General features: G+C 39.0%; 1 protein-coding gene across 4 annotated transcripts in view; it reads left to right on the top strand.

Annotated features, from left to right (window-relative positions):
• NOX4 (NADPH oxidase 4) overlaps nucleotides 1–18,657 on the top strand; it is a 113,924-nt gene that overhangs the window by 17,340 nt on the left and 77,927 nt on the right. For all 4 annotated transcript variants that reach the window (XM_065632560.1, XM_065632568.1, XM_065632585.1 and 1 more), the window contains exons 7-11: nucleotides 903–975; nucleotides 5,404–5,484; nucleotides 10,367–10,595; nucleotides 12,654–12,818; nucleotides 12,968–13,030. In XM_065632560.1, coding sequence (XP_065488632.1) covers nucleotides 903–975; nucleotides 5,404–5,484; nucleotides 10,367–10,595; nucleotides 12,654–12,818; nucleotides 12,968–13,030 — 611 coding nt within the window. The remainder of the gene's footprint in view (nucleotides 1–902; nucleotides 976–5,403; nucleotides 5,485–10,366; nucleotides 10,596–12,653; nucleotides 12,819–12,967; nucleotides 13,031–18,657) is intronic.

The following is an 18,657-nucleotide window of genomic DNA, read 5'->3' on the forward strand; positions in this document are numbered from 1 at the left end:
ATCATTCTTCAAGAAGTAAAAGGTTTTGAAGTAATGCTTCATGGATTTTAGGTTCTTCATTCAGATTTTTAATTCCCAGCATGGCAATTTTGAAGATAAGGTGCGCAGAAAAAGTGTTAACTTTGGTTGGGATTTTTCTAATCTATCTTTAGGTTGATGATTTACTGTACTTTATGGGCAGGATTCTACTTTAGGATGCGATGAATCATACTGTAGAAATACTTGTTTCACTCCTCTGACTTAAAAAAGAGCTGAGGATAGACTAGTCCTGACATGAGTCTGCATTTGAGTAGATGAATCCTATCTTAATGTTTTTAACTCTTCCTTCTCAAATGCTGGCTGTAGATCACCATCACAGGCCTTGCTCTATGGGCAACAATTTCAAGCATGATACAATGCCATGGAGAGTAATTTCAGGCTGTTTCTCATTCCAGGATGAAATGGATTGGCAAGCAATTGTAGTGACAGCTTGCACAGAAATTGATTTGCTTGAAATTCTGTCCCTGACCAGGTTTTTAATTGTCATGTTCAACAGAGTTTAGGGTTTGGAATAAAAAAGAGATATAGAAACTTATACAGTCAGTCTTACAGATAAACAAACAGACAGGATTTGTTCTTGATTACCTGCTTAGAGACAAATGTCATGAGCAAATGATTACAGGAGCAAAGATTAATAGGAAATTAGTGATGCATAGTGAAATGGAAGGAAAAGGGTCATTTTCTCTGAGAAGGTGGGAAATAACTCAACACCTCTTTTTTCCTGTCTAGTTTGATACAGGAATTGTCTTCAAGAGATAAATACATGGAAGAGTTTGATTGAATCATGATTTGTATGTCTAATAACTTCTACTTGCTTTAAAAGTCATAGAAGAAAAGTGTAAGTTATCTTATGTCTGTTTTAGTTCCAGGTCTGACTGGAGTAATTATGGTGTTAGTATTATTCCTAATGTGTACAGCTTCTACGTATGCCATCAGGTAAGACATAATCTGGTCATTATGTTGAAAAATCCCATTTGAGTGATCATATTCTCATACTGATGAGAGGGAATGAAGAGTAAATGCAGTATGAGGCAAGAAGTATTTAAGTTAGTGTTTAAAAAAATGCTGGTTTTCTTGCCCTATTTTTTTACTACCTTGCAGGTAATTTAGCACAGTGAATTTTGTATTCTGAAATTGCAAAACTTGATTAAATTACCTTCAGAGAAAATTATTGTGTGAGGAATTTGCTCAGTTAAAAATCTAGACCTTTAGAAATTCAGTTTTTTTCCTGTTTATACAGGGAGGCAGTAATCTAAGCATATGGTACGTTCTGTCCAATGCATAAATTAAATCCACTGGTAGTAAAATAGGATGACATCTTTATCTTAATTATTTTCACCAATTAATTGTAATGATAAACTGTAAAAAGACAGCAACAACAACAAAAAACCCCACCAGCAACCAAGCAAACTGAAACAGAATTGCGCTGCTTAAGTAGAATGTTGCTTTTTTAAGCTCTATTTCTGGTTGTCAGATATATTCTTTTTAACATCAATTATAATTTTGAAACAGCAACACAGTTTTGGCTCAGAGTAGCTCCTGGGATTTCTAAAGGTTTGGTTCTCCAATGGGTTCACATTCTGCACCAACATTATTGAACATATTATAGCAGGTTTGAGTGACCAGTGCCTTGGAGGATGTAGCTCAACATTGTAGCCATTTTAAGGCTTGGATTCTGCAATTGAAACATATTAAAAAAACCCTTGATTTTTTTATATCAGTCTCTGGTTAATTCAAATACTGATTATGTAACTACATCATCTCAATTCAGCACACACAGAAGGATATTTTAATTCCATGTCTTCAAACATTAATGGTGCTCCACTGATGTGAGCTAGATAAGTGAACTTTGTTGAACTAATCTGTCTTTCCTGAGTAACAATGTTGTCAGCTGCTGATTCAAAAAGGTAGTTCACCGAATACTTGTGCACTTTTTGTAGACAAAGATACTTATAGGGTTGAGACCTTTGTGATGCACCGTAGGCTACAGAAGTGCAGAACAAGTCTGCTACACACGATGTCAGACACGGCTGCACACGACATAGTCCATACAGATGGCTCTACTTGCAAAAGAAAGCCGGTTTGGGGAAGATGGAAAAATAAAACAATTACTTCACTCTGCAGCAGTGAGCCAGAACACAGTCCTGTTTTCTCCAAGGCTGTGATAAATTAGAAAGAAACCCCAACATTTTTTAATGATTGGGAAACTTAGGAAAATATACATAGTTGTAAACATATTTTTGGAAATAATAATTTTGGGGTTCATGCAAGAAAGATTTCCATGGTTTGAAGTTAAACGCTTGTTATGTCCTTCAGTTGCTGTAAGTGCAAGTGCTTTGCTGTCTTTCTGCCATCTAGCCAGCAAAATCGAAGCCCTCAAGAGATCCCCTGCATCTCCTGTTACTCTAGCAATAATTCCTATCTATAAATTTTATCCTGGCTTCTCCCTCAGGCATATGGCTCAAGCTTGTCTTTATAGTATGTTTTCCTAAGGAAACAAGCTTCCCTGTGCATCTTTCTGTCCTTTTTCCATCTTTTTCCTTGTGGATTCTCATGTGCCTTATGATGGCTAAGCTCATGTGATAGTCTTAGGAGAAGTAATTGTAAATGTTGACTGCTTATCAGAAACTAGGCTTTCTAAAAAGTATTTCAGAGACTACTATACTCTCTTGGATTTCAGCCTTAATCTGCTCTTGCACACTGACCTGCTTATTCATTTCTTCCTTCATATGTTCTTCCTGAATTTTTTCTGTGCATGATTATCATGCTATTTTCGTGCCTTTACTTATTCAGTAAACTGTGTGAATAAGTATTAGGTGGATTGAATTAACTCCTTGTGGTTTAAAGGAGGAAAGTGAATATTGTTTGAAAAATTTTCTAAATTTTTGCTGTGTCATACCTGAGAACTAGACCAATGTTTTCTGTTCAGTAGTTGTTTGTTGGAAGGCTTATGAAGTTATTAGAAAATGCAATAAATCCTGTGAATAAATGTTGATGTTTCTGCTAACTTTCAAATCAATATTGTTCAAGAATATTTCCATTGAACACAATTACTAGTGACTTTGGAAATCATGTATTTAAAGGAACATTATAATACAGGCTACTCCAATGTCATATCTTTTTGTAACGAAATATTCCAGTCCTTAATTTCATCTTCCAAACTACCACATATATGTTCTTTTTCAAAACTAGCTGTAACAGGGTTAAAAATATTTTTCCAAAACTGTGCTGCTTGCTGTGTGCCTTTAGAGCATGACAATCTCCCCTTACATTTCTCAGTATGTTAACTCTTGCAGGCCTTCACCTGCAAAATTATGAAGTAGGTTAACCAAAATTAAAATTAGATATTCAACTTGATCTCAAATTGTCAGGACTTTGAGTTCCTAAGAAATGCATTCATTCTGTGAATAGTGTCTATTTTAAGCCCTAAAAAGAAGATAAAGAAAGTAATAAATGTTCTGCAGAACTATAAAATATATATGTATCAGCAGGAAGAGTATTGAGTGTATTAGAATATTGTATATATCTGTAGGACACACAGTTTTAAAAGGATACAAGTCAGAAATATGTGATTATCAAAATGTTGGAAAATATGCTTTATGATAAGAGGTTAAAGGATCTCCATCCCTTTAGTTTAAGGAGGTGAAGCTGGGAGGATGTGATTACCTTTAGAGAAACTTGATATACGTGAGGAAGCAGGATTTCGTACTAGAAGTATCTGCAGGAATGCTGAAAGAAGAATAAATGTTCAGCTGAGTGGAAGCTGACGTTTAGACATATTCAAACAAGAAGTGTACAGTAATTTTAAACAGTAATAATAATTAGCTGTTGAAAAAAACACATCAGAAGCTGGGATTGACTTTCCATCACTGACATTTTGAAAAATTGGTGCATTCTGAAAAAAAATTGAATTAAAACCAGAACTCCAAGACCTGTTTTGGGTCTGGGGGTAAATGTTATTCTCTTTGTTTCCACTCACCACAGCATCATCCTTTACTTTCCTCTTACTGATGTTTACTCCCACAGCTCCTTAGAGATATTGATGAGTGGCTGCATGGACATGCCTACCAGGGTGTGGGTGGTTAGAAATGGTTTGAGGAGCCTCAAGGAGGAAAAAGTGTTCACGTGGAGATGAATGGGATGAAGGATGGCAGGATGAAGAAGAGTTTTCATAGGCACTTGCTCTCGTTGGTTCCTTAGAACTGTCCTTGCGTGGGTTTTCTTCTTGGTGGACCTCAGATCATCAAAATTATTTTTTTCTGTCTTGAGAAAGAAAACAAATAAATCCTGTATTGACAGAACCAAATGCAGTGTGCCTTTCAGATGTATCGAAGCAAGGGTGGTTAGCTGTTTATATAAAAGACTGTAGGAGGGGAGGAAATTCTGAAAAAAGTATTATCTGAGGAGTAACTTCTTAAAGTATGTTCTCAGAGTTTTTTATTTAATAATTATTTTGGCTTATGAATGGGGGTAGCTTTTTCAGTTTTGCAAGAGACTCTGCTACATGCTGTGTAGTGTGAGAGGTGTATTTGTGTGCTATGAAGTAGAATATTTTCTTAACCATTTGATTGTTGTTTTTTGGTGGCTGTTTTACTCAAGAAAAAACAAAGAAGCTGCTTGTATTTTCTTTGGTCTTGGTTCTTTTTACATTACCTAACAAATTACTGATGAAAGGAAGTCTTCTTTCCACTTCATCTCTTCTGATCCTCACAGTGGTAATGTTCTTCTTGTTCCTTCCAAGACTATCATTCCTAAAGCCCCACTGTATGTGGTCTCCTGCCCTGAAAGTTCTCCTACCTGTCCTCTTGTTGCCTCCTTGCTCTTGTTCCCCTTCCTTCTGTATCTCCTTCCACTCCACACCCTCAAAAGTTTATTTTACCTTTCCCGGCAGCCCTTCTGCTACTGTATGTGTTACCTGTTTGTATGTTATACCAGAAGTGACACATTAAAGACCTCATCCCTGTGTTGGGGCAGGGAGAACACAAGGAGGCACTCACTATAAAGAGGTTGAGTTTTGAGCCTGGAGACCGAAGAGTTGTTCTAGGTATGAGGCTCTGATAGGGGTTAAGTGGGACCTATGAAGGCAGTGAAGTTTCCTAATTTAGGAAGAGTTCTTCAGCTGACTCTGTACTTCTGTGTCCTTCATCTGTCTTTCTCAGCTTTTTACTTCTGTGCCAGTCGCCCGTTCTTCTCAGCACTTAATTGCTTGCAAGTGCAGTGTACCTGCAGGAATACATACTGGGCTTTAACTATTCTACATGACTATGGCATGTGTAACAATGTCCTATGTGCACAGCTCTGCTTTTAATTAGGAGTAATTCCATCTGAGTGATACAGCATTGAACCATGGTTTATTCTTTTCAGGGTTTCAAACTATGACATCTTCTGGTATACACACAACCTTTTCTTTGTCTTCTATATGCTGCTGATGCTGCACGTTTCTGGGTAAGTAAATGGAAAACACTGTCCCTTTTCCTGAAGCACGACCAGAAAGAGCAGCTCCCTTGATTGTGCTGTTCCTGAGCTCACTTGTTCACAGTGGGCTAACTTCTTGACAAGATGCTATCCTCCTCAGTTTTTCAACAAGTTATTGTTTAAATAAAGTCCAGACTGTACTTTGAAGAATTGTGAGTTACTACAGCCAGCTAACACATACTTCTTCACTTTCAAGTTTATTCCTTGTCCATGTTACCAATTTCTAGTGGGAAATCAAGAAAACATTACTGTTTCTTTTCTGTCCCCTTTTACCTAGCTGCTGAGATAAGAATGTGAAGCAAAGTTGCTCATCCCTTTCTCTTTCCTCTCTGCCTTCTGTTTTGACTCCTAAGGAGAGGGAACGAATAGTCTCTCCCTAATTATCTCTTTCTCACTGCTATTATACAAAATTTACTAGATTTTCTCCTGTTTTCGCAATATCAGACCAGTGTTCATGTGCTGTGAAGCTTATGGTCAGGTCTGTATCTGGCACAAACAAGCCCAGCTCTACGACAAGGTAAAGCAGCTTCTACAAGTTATGCTGCGTGAGAATCTGGTCCATTAATGTCTCTGAATTGTCCTTTGTGGATGTAGGTGAAGAGATCGGTGTAGGGAAGGGAAGGTGTTTTTGAATGAGGTTTGTTTCTCCATGTCATCAAGCATCTGAAACACGTGGTGCTGGAATGTCTGCACAACACTGAGCACCACTGCTTAAAGTAAACAGTGAAAGGTAATTAGGCTTAGCAAGATACGGTAGGAATATGTTGTTGAACAAAACAAACGCAGCTTGAGATCTGGTGAATTGAAATAATGAGTTCAAAACAATTTAAACTCTTGGACTCAATTCCAGTTCTCTGTGGCTTTTTGTTGTTTGAATCTTTTTTTTTTTTTTCTTTGACATAGCTCTTGTGCATAGCCAGGGAAGATGGATCTAACCTACTATCCCTGTCCTGGGACAGGATGAACTTTTGCTAAATTATTCTTGACAGGTGTTTGTCTAACTTCTTGAAAACATCTGGTGACTGAGATCCTCTAACCTCCCTAGGCAATCTGTTCCAGTGGTTGCCTTTGGAGTATTTTTCATGTCCATTTTAATTCATCTTCTTCACTGTATTGTCTTTTGCCCATTGTCTTAACAATGTTGCCACTTCATGAAGGAAGAAGTCTAGTTGGAGAAGTTTGCAAACCAAGGCTGCAGGAAAATAGCAAGCATTAAACAGGCTTCTTGTACACAGCCTCCTTAATATTGAATTGGAAAGCCTTTCAGTGTGAATCTAAAAGAACTGAGTGTCAGTTAAAAGTGGGAGAAGAATGAGTCATGGAGAGTGGGAGTCAGTGCAAGTTTAAGATGCTTAAATGTAGGTTTCTACATGTTTTCTAAGTGTTTATCTTCCATTATAGTCTAATGCGTTCTAAAATATACAGTCAATGGAGCCTTAAAAATGCTTCAGCTCACCTGCTGCTACAAAGACCTACATTCAAGTGAGCTGGATTGACTTCTGGGCTCCATTAGTGATATTGATTAGAAGATCTGAGAATAAAGTAAGCTTAGACACCCACGCTTAGGTGCCCAAGTTACTCCTACATGGCATGTCTTGGAGATTTTCAGACACAATGCCCTCACTGAGTGAGGCATTTCTTGTGGCTGGACTATGCAGACAGGTTGGGTGAGCATTTGTCTTGCTTGGGAGTCTCCTTTTGAGTATTTCCACAGTATTCCTGGATTCTTGTTTTGTTTCAAACTATCACAGGTATGTTCTTACTGTACCCTCTTCTTCAGGTTAGCCAAGCACTTCTCAGCAGTATATAAAGTGACATGGTTCATCTGCTATATGTTATTGGTTTGTTCTTTCATCTCTTCCCTAAGGGAGAGGAGAATCTTTCAGGGAATTATCCTTAAAGACTTTCGTTGCTCTTGTACTTATTGCAACGTGACTTTCAAATATTTTAGTGGATTAAGGCTTGATGCCTATCTACATTAATTTATTTATATTTTAAGTCAGTGATAGTGACAAAAAATAGTTTATGTAAAAACAGGAGCTTGATGTTTCTAGTACTAATGTAAGGAGCTATAAAACATACGAAACATTTGGAGCCAGATTCTCAGCTGATTCGAATTTGATATTACTGTGGAGTTAGATGGGTTATACTGGTTCATTGAAGCTGAGAATAAGAGTCACTTAGAGTTACCCAAGGGTTTGTCTTCTGAAAATTCTTAAGATTCTGCCCACAGATCGACCTTTAGCAGACCCCTCAAACAACTCACCTTGAGCAGAGCAGTGAAAGATGGACGAGAAAATAGGAGCAGTGTAGTTCCCTATGAAAACATTGAGAACCATTGACCTCAAGCTTATCATCATAAAAATCTGAAGAAACAGTGATATTTATTTTCCAGCTCCAGCCAGAAGTGATTGTTTTCTCTATTTTGGGAGTGAAAAATTGGGGCAGAGGTTGATGTATGCCCACACAAATAGACTGCATGCTGTGTTGCGCAGCCAGTAGGACACTTTCTTGTCCTTTTTGTCTCTGTTATGGTGTAACCCCAGCCGGCAACTAGGACCACACAGCTGCTCGCTCATTCCCCTCAACCCCAAGTTGGACAGGGGAGAGAATCGCAAAGGAAAACAAAAACTTGTGGGTTGAGACAAGACTAGTTTAATAGGACGTCAAAGGAAGATAAAATAATCAGAAGAATAGAATATACAAAACAAGCAATGCACACTGCAATTGCTCACCACCTGCGACACCAATAGCCTGTCTGTTCCCGAGCAGCAGTATTTGCCCCCTGACCAACTCCGCTTTTTATACTGAACATGACATCAAATGGTAAGGAATATCCCTTTGGCCAGCTTGGGTCAGCTGTCCTGGCTTTGCTCCCTCCCAGATTTTTGTGCACCTGGTAGAGCATGAGAAGCCAAAAAGTCCTTGACTTGACTACCCAGCAACAACCAAAACATCAGTGTATTATCGGCATTCTTCTTATGCTAAATTGGAAGCACAGCACTATACCACCTACTAGGAAGAAAATTAATGCTATCCCAGCTGAAGTCAGGACAGTCTCTCCCGTTTTTGTTTGCTAAAGATGTCTGTCTCCTACTTACTGACATCCACACATCGATTTTTATGCATTCAAGTGTTGTACTGAATAAATATATGACGATATATCTTGGGCTTCTTAGGAATAAGAATGGTGTAGCACTCAGCCTTTCTGGGAACAGATCTTGGGTGTGTAAGACAACTTGCCTTTCCCTGACAGCTTCAGAAATGGGAATCATTGCAGCTGCTGTTAACAGGCAGCTTTGTCATCCCAGTTTGCCGCTCAGCTAGCACGTTTGCAATAGTTTAAACAAACCAGAGATCACTGGAGGGGATGCTCATGTTTGCGGTTCAGCTCTTCATGTCTCAAGGAAAACTTTGAATCCTCTTTTGGGATGTTCTGAGAACAGAGAAGCTGTGAGAGCAGCTGGCAGTCATGCACACAAGGTCGATTGAAAAAATGTCACATGTGCTGCAACTTCCAGCTAAATCCATGAGGCACCATAATATTTATGGAGCAAGGAACTAGCCTAATGCTGGGGATATCTGTCACTTTGCAAATATGCGATGACCAACAGTGATGCCAGATGCCAGCGATAGGCACGATTGAGCAATAAATACAAACAAGCATGGGTGTGGACGCATGGACACTTCCCAAGTGATTCTCCCAGGGTCAGATGTGGAGTTTAGAGTGAGCAGGTTTAACTTCCAAGCTGTATATTATTCACTGGAACACATGGGAAACTTGTTACTATCCGTCAGGACTACATTTCAGTAGGGAAGATTACCAGTAGCCTGTCGGAGCCAGTTTAAGTTGGGAATATTGCATATGTCCTATTTCTCTCTTATGAATTAAACTCCGTGACTGCTGCTCCTGTCTGTGTGTGTTGGGGAGAGGAGAGGGGAGCGTGTGTCCTTATGTTTGATCATACACTTGAGATGAGCCTTCACTACATAGCCTAACACTCAGAGGGCATGTCTTACCAGACATGGTGTCGTGTGCCTTATTTCTCATCCAGCACAATTCTAGATAGCTGTCATGCAGCCCTTTGTATTTTCAGTAGTCCTCATTGTGGTTTTACTCTCATCAAACTCAGATTTGGAGGCAAGTAGTACTTCTGAGGAATTGTATTACTTGTATTATTGGTTCTTCCCTATTTTCAATTATTCATTCATGTGTTCAGATACCCCAGAGTGTTTCAGGTTTCTAGCTGCAGCTGCAAAGTTCTCACTTCATTTTACTATAAATTTAACTTTATCTTAAAACACAAGCATGGAACCCACAAAATAATTTGCCAAACAGGTTCCTTGGCTATTTCCTTTTGTCTGTTTGACAGGATGATTTTCAAAGGAGCAAATTATACTGTTGTTTGCAAACCTGATAAACACAAAGTAGTGGGAAAATTCCTGCAGTTTATGACTTGGCAACTCAGGCCACTTCTGCTACAGATTGCCTTAAAAAATGGGGCTTGCTGACTGTAGGGAGGATGAGTGAAAACAGCCTGGGTGTGATTGAACTGGAAATATGATTATTTAATTTTTTTTCAATAACTCCTCCTTTCAAGCAGTATTAATTTTTAGGTTGTTCAGTAGGGGAGTGCCAAGTGAGCTGGAAAAGTTAAACCTTCCTTCTAGTGACAGAGGGCTCTATTGTTGCAAAGCTTCAATTGCACTGAAAGTCCTGAAAACAAACGGAATAAGAATTCTTACAGAAGATGAGCTTGGTGACTGCTTTCTAAAACACTCTCCGAATTAAGATAAGTTGCTTGGTTTTGACTGTTAGTTCAATGTCTTCACTATTTTTTTTTTCCTTTAGGGGAGTGCTCAAGTACCAGATGAACTTAGAGGAACACCCTCCTGGTTGCTTTAATCCTAACAAAACACTCCGAGAGAATATGACAGTGCCAAAGGCTTTTGAAGAGACGTTTCCTGACTATGCTACTGAGCCTTTCCCAGAGGACTTATCAGTACCAGAACCCTTTGTACAAAATAACTTTATGAGAATTTGTTCTGAGGAACCCAAGTTCCAGTCACACTTCCCAGAGGTCTGTATGATCCGACATTTCAGGTATTACAAGCCAAGCCAAGTCTTTCAGTCAGCCATAACCACTAATTATTGCTTTTCCAGACCAGATGTTTTAATAATGGAAAATATTATTAAAACCTTTTCAGGCATTCAAAGATTTGGTGGGGAAAAAACAATCTGTATTAAACCTTGAACTGCATTACAATGCGATGCATAGAATAGGGTGGAAAACAGTCAAGAGATTGGCTGTAATGTTCTTTTTTTTGTATGGCATGATAAGAGATGTATTGGTCTTGCTATAAATGTGACTTTAAATTACACTTCAGAGCAAACATTTATCTAACATATTCATAAGGTCCCTTTGTAAGCATTGTGTGGCAGTAGTTAATTGAAATAATCAAACTCCATTTGTTCTCTTTTTCACTATGTGGACGCAAGTCCTAATACTAATTTCTGGGTTGCAGTTGGTTGTGGTTTGGATTTGTATAGTCTGTTTTTTGCAGATAGGCTTGTTTTGTATGTGGCATGGGTAAATGAGTATGACGACAGTGGGGTCAGAAAAGCCTTTTTATGTTTTCCATTTTCCTTTTGTTTCTTTATGTTTTGTGGCAGCAGTTTTTTCTTCATCCAAATTTTCTCTTTTCTCTTGAGAAAAGATGAGCTGGGCTATATTGGCAAGTAGCCTGATGAAGTTTGGGAATACAGAGTTCACAAGCCCAAGGCCCATCATTCAAGGTGGTCCCATAATAGACCTCACAGGACTTTCTTATTATTATTATAATTGTTTTCTGTAGAACACATGTGTCCCTTACTAGCTGCAGTGGGAACCCATTTTGCTATGGAGCATGTGATCATAATAAGAAACAGTCAATTCTACATTGAAGGTCTCCAACAAAGTTCTTCGGATTTGTATTTTGTTGTGGTAATAATCCTGAATTACAAGCATCAATGTATATCTGGCTCCATATGACCCACAGGACATCAAACAGTCTTCTTTGGGGCATAACGTGTCTGCTTTAGAGCCATTAATGGGAAAAAAAGAGCCATGGAAAGAAATGGCCAGTCAGTGTTCTCCTGGCAGCTCGTGACATTATTTTAGGACTTGTTTGGATTTGAAACTGGTTTATGCACTTAGTGATACCAAGTCTAAAAGAGGAAAAAAAAAAAGAGCCTTGGGTGTTGTGAGCTACTGAAGTTTTTATGGCCAAAGGTGTTTGAGGAAATTAAATACTCTGCTAGTTGCAAGAGATGCTGATGTATAACTTCAAAAATTGTGAAGAGAAGATGGATGAGGGTTGAGGGCACTTCAGTGCCATGGCTTGAATGACTGAGCAGATGTGGAATTAGTAGTTAGCTCTGCCATAAGCTGTTAGTAATTGACTCATAGGATGGGATTTAGCTGAGCAGCTGTAAATGTCTCTATCTGAGGTAGTCAGCCAGGCCTCCCATATAAACAGTGCAGAGAAATGCGCATTTCCAGGGCATTATTTGTCTAGCATACATGTCTTCCACAGGAGCAAATGAATCATGATTCAAAAGTGCCCATTTCTCTCCCTTGTCTATGATTTTACACTAGCTTAATATAAGCAAAAATTCTGTAGTACAAGAATCCTTCTTTCTTAGTTTTTTGCTTGTTCCTGAGATGATTAAAAGAAGGTAATAGTCAAATAATATTGCAAATCAGACAGTGTTTTTCTGTAAAGGTTATCCAGTTTCAGAATACTCTGGTATTTAGATTTTGAAACAGTGTATGTATTTATGTCATTAACTGCGGAAACCAATCTAACTACATAAAAGCAGAGTAACATGGTTGCAAATGAGGTCATTAGCATTTTGCTCCTGATGGGTTTTATGATTGAAATTATTTGTGCTTGTGGATGCTGCTGCTGGTTGGACTGATTAAGCCCCCATAATGCGCTTGGATTTCTGCACGTAGAGAGATGTGGAGGTCACTTGTGACCGAACCACTGTTCCACAAAAGATGTTAAATGAGATCCTGCAAGTACTCACATAGGTTTGAAATTAGAAAACAGAAAATGAGAAGTCCTTGAGGTAACGTGTTGCTGTTCTCCTGCAGACTTGGTTTTGGATTTCGGGACCTCTGTGCTTGTACTGTGTGGAAAGGCTGTACCGCTACATCCGCAGCAATAAGCCGGTCACAATAACTTCAGTGATAAGCCATCCCTCCAATGTCCTGGAAGTAAGGATGGTGAAAGATGACTTTAAAGCAAGGCCTGGTCAGGTGAGTTAATGTGCCCCTAAAAATATCCCTACTGTTCACATACCATTGCATATAGGGATGACTTTAACTTTGTATGTACTAACCCATCACTGAATGTTTTTAACATCTCTTTTCTCTCATTTTATTTTGTCTGGCTGATTTTTTTTCAGTATGTTATTCTACACTGTCCAAGAGTATCTGCACTGGAAAGCCATCCATTCACCCTTACAATGGTAAGAAATATGATTTCTTTACTGTACTTTTCCTTTTATATATATTTGGTAAACAAATGGACTTTATTGCCTTCAAGGTGAAAATTCCCTCCAGAAAAACTTATGTTTCATTTATGAGGATACCAATGAATATGAAATGAGTTGATTATTATGTATGACAGTACTCAATACATATTTAATTTTCTCCACTGTTGAGAAAATGATAATGGGAACTTTCTTCAAAGTCTTCCATAAGGGAAAACCAATAATAAATAAATAAATAAATAAATAAATAAACGTGATTTTGATCATTGTTTCATGAAAGAGGTTTCAGCCATTTTTGTAGGCCTTAATGCAGAATAAGCACAAATTATAATAAATTTTCTGTCATCTTTCCTATTCAATGAAAAAAACCCCAAACCCTGCAACTGCCTTTTCCAAAGAAAAATATCAAGTTTGAAAAAAGAAGTTTCTAAAATAGTCTTCTGCTTTATTTTTATATTAAGAGATATACGGATGACTTAATATTATACACCAGTGAAGTCATACAACATTGGGACTATTACTTACTCAGCTCAAGTGGTTTAGAATGGGAACTGGACCTGCTGGAGACAAACTGGAATAAAATGAAATTGTATATAAACATATCTGAAGTTCTCCAGGAGTGAGCAGTACAGAGGCTTGGGAGATGCCACCAAAAAAATCACTGTACTGCACTGGCTATTTTGTTGCAAAAAGCAGCGTCTAAGGTTGAATGTTAGTGGCAGCCTTTTCTTTCCCAAGATAATAATTTAGGATTGCCTGAAACTGGTATTCTTCTTCAAGAAGACCATGGAGATAAATATTTTATTCTTTTCTTTGGACGGATAACTGATACTTTATCTCCACTGAATTGTGCCTTGTTCTGTGGAACAGCTGAGATGTTTTACTGTTACCTGAGATTCAGAGGGCAGAACCAGGTCCTGTCCACTCCCAGCTCTTCAGTTTTGTGGGGTGTGTTGGGTTTTGTTTGTTTGTTTGTTTGTTTTTTAATTTATTTATCTATATGCTGAGCCAGGAGGCAAGTACTGTCACAGGGCAAGCCGTGCTGAATTCTACTCAAAATAAATTTTGTGCTATAAATCAGGGAGTGAATCTCACTTAGGGAAGCTGCCTCTGTATAGGTTGGTGAAGCAATGTTGCTACTTGCATAGCCTGATTTTTGGAAAGTTTTCTCGGCTATTCACTTTACCAATAGAAAGCAGACGCGTGTATTATTTATCTGTAGTTAACTCCAGTAGGCAATTCTTAAGGCTTTCCTCTGTATAGTGCGTGAAGATAACTAGATATGCACTGAGAAAAAATTATGTGCATTGCAGTACTGATGGAATGGTGGCTGGTTTTTTTTGTGCGGAATGATTCAGTCAGTATTTGTTTATATTTTTATTAGTTTAGTGATCAGAAGATAAATTTAAAGAACTCAGCACTTCTCAGATTGTTCTTTGCACTCATTTGGCCCTAGCATAGCTATATTTAATCAAGTTACACCTGTTCTATACCAGTGGACACATCTTATTTAAACATTAATCGCAAAACATCATGTTCTTGATTTCTGACTCTCCATCTCAGAGGAAATTAAAATAATGGCAGTAATTTGATCATTAGTAGTAATTGCACAGCTCAGAAGCTATCAAACTGCTATAAAGATTTATTGTTCTTATATTAGGACACTGCTAAAATAATGAATTGTGTGATTCTAATTTCCAGAAATAATGTCTTCAAAGAATATTAGGCCTGGTTCTGTAGCCTTTTCTTTGACAAGACTTCTTATTTGTTATGATGAGAGATTTGTCTGAAAAGAGACTGCTGAGGTGGGCCTACTGGATTAGATCATAGGTAAAGCTGAGTAGGATGCTTTATTGAAGTCGAATTCTTTATATAAGTTGAGGATTCCATCCAATATTTAGAATGACATACTATAATAATGCATGTTATGAAAAATGATTTTTGCATGAAAACTTCTAGAACTAGGCGCTATGGAAAACAGATCTCTTGTTGTGAGTCAGTTTTATTAGTGACTATAACTCATATATATTGAGATAATGCACAGTATATTTCAGATAAGTGTCTAGGTGATAAACTACAGTTTGTGTAATTTTTACAGTCACATATTAAATATGTAACATTAGAACTAACCATTTCCAGTCCTGCACAATGCGTTATATTTTAAGTATGTAGTACTAGACCAGGCAATTTCTGTTAATGCTCAGTGCTTTACGCTTTGAAGTACAGTGATATCCTTCAGCATAACAGCAAGATCGCATATGTGTTTTAGCTATTACAAGTTATAACGTTACCACTGAGTTACTGAGCTTCATTTTTATTGCCAGAAACATATTTCAGTAGAATGTTATCTGTGCTGGAGAAATGCTGTTATTGGGTAAATGGCCGTCTTACAGCGTAATGAGGCTTTGAAATGTCTAAGTTTATGACAATCTTTTTGCCCAGCCTAAGCAGGGGACAGTCATTTCCACATGTCTTTCTAGGTCACAGAATATGCCTTAGGCTGCTGTCCTGCTTAGAAAGCTTTTTGTTGTTGTTGTTTAATATGATGCCAGACATGGGACTGTGCTTACAGAGTGTGTAGGCAAGAGCTTAACTCAGTATTTTTTCCGCTCCCATCTGACCTACTTGTAGTTACCAAGCAAGCTGGAACACTGCTGCTGCTTCTTTTGTTGGATGGTGATAATCCCTGGCTTATTTTTCTAGACTGGTGTAGGAGTGTGGGGCCCAGAGCCACAGCACGAGAAGCACGAGGGGGAAAGGGGCTTGGGGTGCTGGAAGCGCAGCGATGGCTGCGGCAGAGCTGAGGGGAAGGCTACAGCCTTCTTCCTGCTGCTCTTAAAATCGTGGAACCATTTAGGTTGGAAGAGATCCTCAGGATCATTGAGTCCAACCGTTAACCTAGCACTGGCACTAAACCATGTCCCTAAGAACCTCATCTACACATCTTTTAAACCCCTCCAGGGATGGTGACTCAGCCACTTCCCTGGGCAGCCTGTTCCAATGCCTGACAACCCTTTCCGCCAAGACATTTTTCCTAATATCCAATCTAAACCTCCCCTGGTACAATTTTAGTCCACTTCCTCTTGTCCTATCGCTTGTTACTTGGAAGAAGAGACCAACACCCTCCATGCTACAACCTCCTTTCAGGTAATTGTAGAGGGTGATCAGGTCTTCCCTCAGCCTCTTCTACTCCAGGCTGAACAGCCCATATGATTCTATGATTCTATGACTGGTGCAGCAGAGCTGGGGAGAAGGCTGCAGCCTTCCTCCTGGTGCTCTTCTCCTGCTTAGACTCTGTGTGATGTGATGTCCTGTCTAAGCTGATGAAACATCTCACTGTGCCTGCAATATGCTTAAAAGACAAGAAGTGACCCGTTCAGGCGTATCGTTCTACTCCAAGCAAGGACTGTAAGCAAAAACGCAAAGGAAGGGGTGAGTCAGCGTGAAGGAGTCATGCGGATATTTTACTAGTCCCTTCCCTTTTCAAGGTTGTGTAATATTTACAGTTTAGCTCAGTTTCTTACATAATGCTGGGGTGGAGGAAAACACTAGGAGGCTGTGTAAAGAGCCTGAACCCACTCCCATTGCACTCTGGCAAAGCTCCCACATGTTTTACTGGGAGCCAGAGAGAGCTCTGAATTGTAACCAAGTGAGCATAAAGAGGTAGGCATTGTTCAGAAATGTGTGCGGTGATGTTTCTTCTATTTTCCTTTTCTATCTTTTGAAAGTGTACTTCCCCCTGCTGATGGAAGGAACGAGCAGAAGTAATTGGTGCAAAATGCACACGGGAATCTGGAGAGGCAAAACTCAATGTCGCTCTGAACTCTGACAGTCTGGTTTCTTTGCTAACGTGTCACCTGACTCTTCCATCAAAGGCTTCATGACACAGAATCACACACTGGCTGAGGTCAAAAGGGACCTTGGGAGGCCATCAGATCCAACATCCCTGCTCAAGCAGGGCCACCTAGACCCAGTTGCTAAGCATCAAGTCCAAACAGTTTCTGAATATCTCCAAGGATGTAGACCTCATAACCTCTCTTGGCAACCTGTGCCAGTGTTAGGTCACCCTCACAATAAAAATGTGTTTCCTGATGTTCAGAGGAAACCTCCTGTTTCGGTTTGTACCCATGGCCTCTGGTCCAGTCACGGGGCACCACTGAAAAGAGCCTGGCTCCATCCTCTTTGCACCCTCCCTTCAGGTATATATAAAGTATATATAAGGTCCCCTCAAGCCTTCTCTTCTGCATGCTGAACAGTCTCAGATCTCTCAGCCTTTCCTCACAGGAGAGGTGCTCCAGACGCTTAATCATCTTCATGACTCTCTCCAGAATATCCATGTCCCTCTTGTACTGGGGAGCCCAGAACTGGACACAGCAGTCCAGGTGTGGCCTCACCAGTGCTGAATAAATGGGACACCATCACCTGTCTTGACCTACTGACAATGTCATTTGTACACTCTGAAATTCAGGCACTCGGAGATACCAATTTTCTCTCATGGTCAATGTGAAAGCTGGCATTTTTAACTTTGTTTTTGATGCGTGCTTCCACTGTTTTTTATTCAGTGGTGTGACTTTGTATTTACTAGTGTGACTCCTTGACTTTGTAATCCATTGGAAATTCTGGAAATGGTAATGAAGGGATGACCCAACATTTGGGATTCCTGCAAGTGAGCTGCTGGCCAGTTCTAGGTAGTTCATAGTGGCCTACTGCCTTCATATTGTCTTCATTGCCCCATTATCTTTTATTTCACTTTAGCAAAATATTTTCTTTTTAATGTGTTTTACTGTGCTTTTTTCACTGGTTATGTACCCAACTGTTACTATGCTGTGTAAAACGGTGTCAGTAACATTTTCAGTCCTGAATGCCCTTGAGTCCAATTTACTTATTTTAGATACGATATTATTGCATCTTACAATTGAATCTGAGCAGAATACAGTCAGCTGCAAGGTATTTTGGTCTGTAATGAGATTAAATATTTTCGGTAAATAAATACCTTAGTTGAGGGTTTGTAAAGGGACAAATTATTTTCGTGTGTTTCCTCTTGATGAACTCTTGTAAGGAGATTTGTCTTTCAGACCAAGCACACAATGTGGTCTGGAGATCAGACCATCCAAAGAAACATCAGAAATCTTCTCTTTAGTGCTTTGCTTCCCAAGACTGACATTTCTTTACACTTCTGCGAAAGAAAGCATGGAACTCATCTGCTGTGAAGTACAGTTCAAATACCATTGTCTATAGCAATCTTTAAATCCCTTGGCAAAGAAAACAAGTGTCACCAATAGTAGCAATTTCTAGTAGTGGGGATGGTCCTTCATTACAATTCCTATATGCAAAACGTTACTTCCACTTTCTTTAGTATTGTGGTTGCTCTTCATTTTAACCTGTATGAACAAGAAGAAACTCAGGCTTGCAGCTTATGGTAGCATTGGCTTTCCTTCCATCTCCATCTTACATTTTCCACTTAGTGTTGATTTCTCTTCTCAGACACTTAATGATACTACTGATTATTTGCAGCATCATGAAAGCTTAGTACTGACCATTTATGGCTGTGCACTTACTTTTATTGCTAATGAATCACTTCAGAAGTAGATTCCCATTTAGAA

This window comes from Caloenas nicobarica, chromosome 1 (genome assembly GCF_036013445.1).
Source record: "Caloenas nicobarica isolate bCalNic1 chromosome 1, bCalNic1.hap1, whole genome shotgun sequence".
NCBI classification, from domain to species: domain Eukaryota; kingdom Metazoa; phylum Chordata; class Aves; order Columbiformes; family Columbidae; genus Caloenas; species Caloenas nicobarica.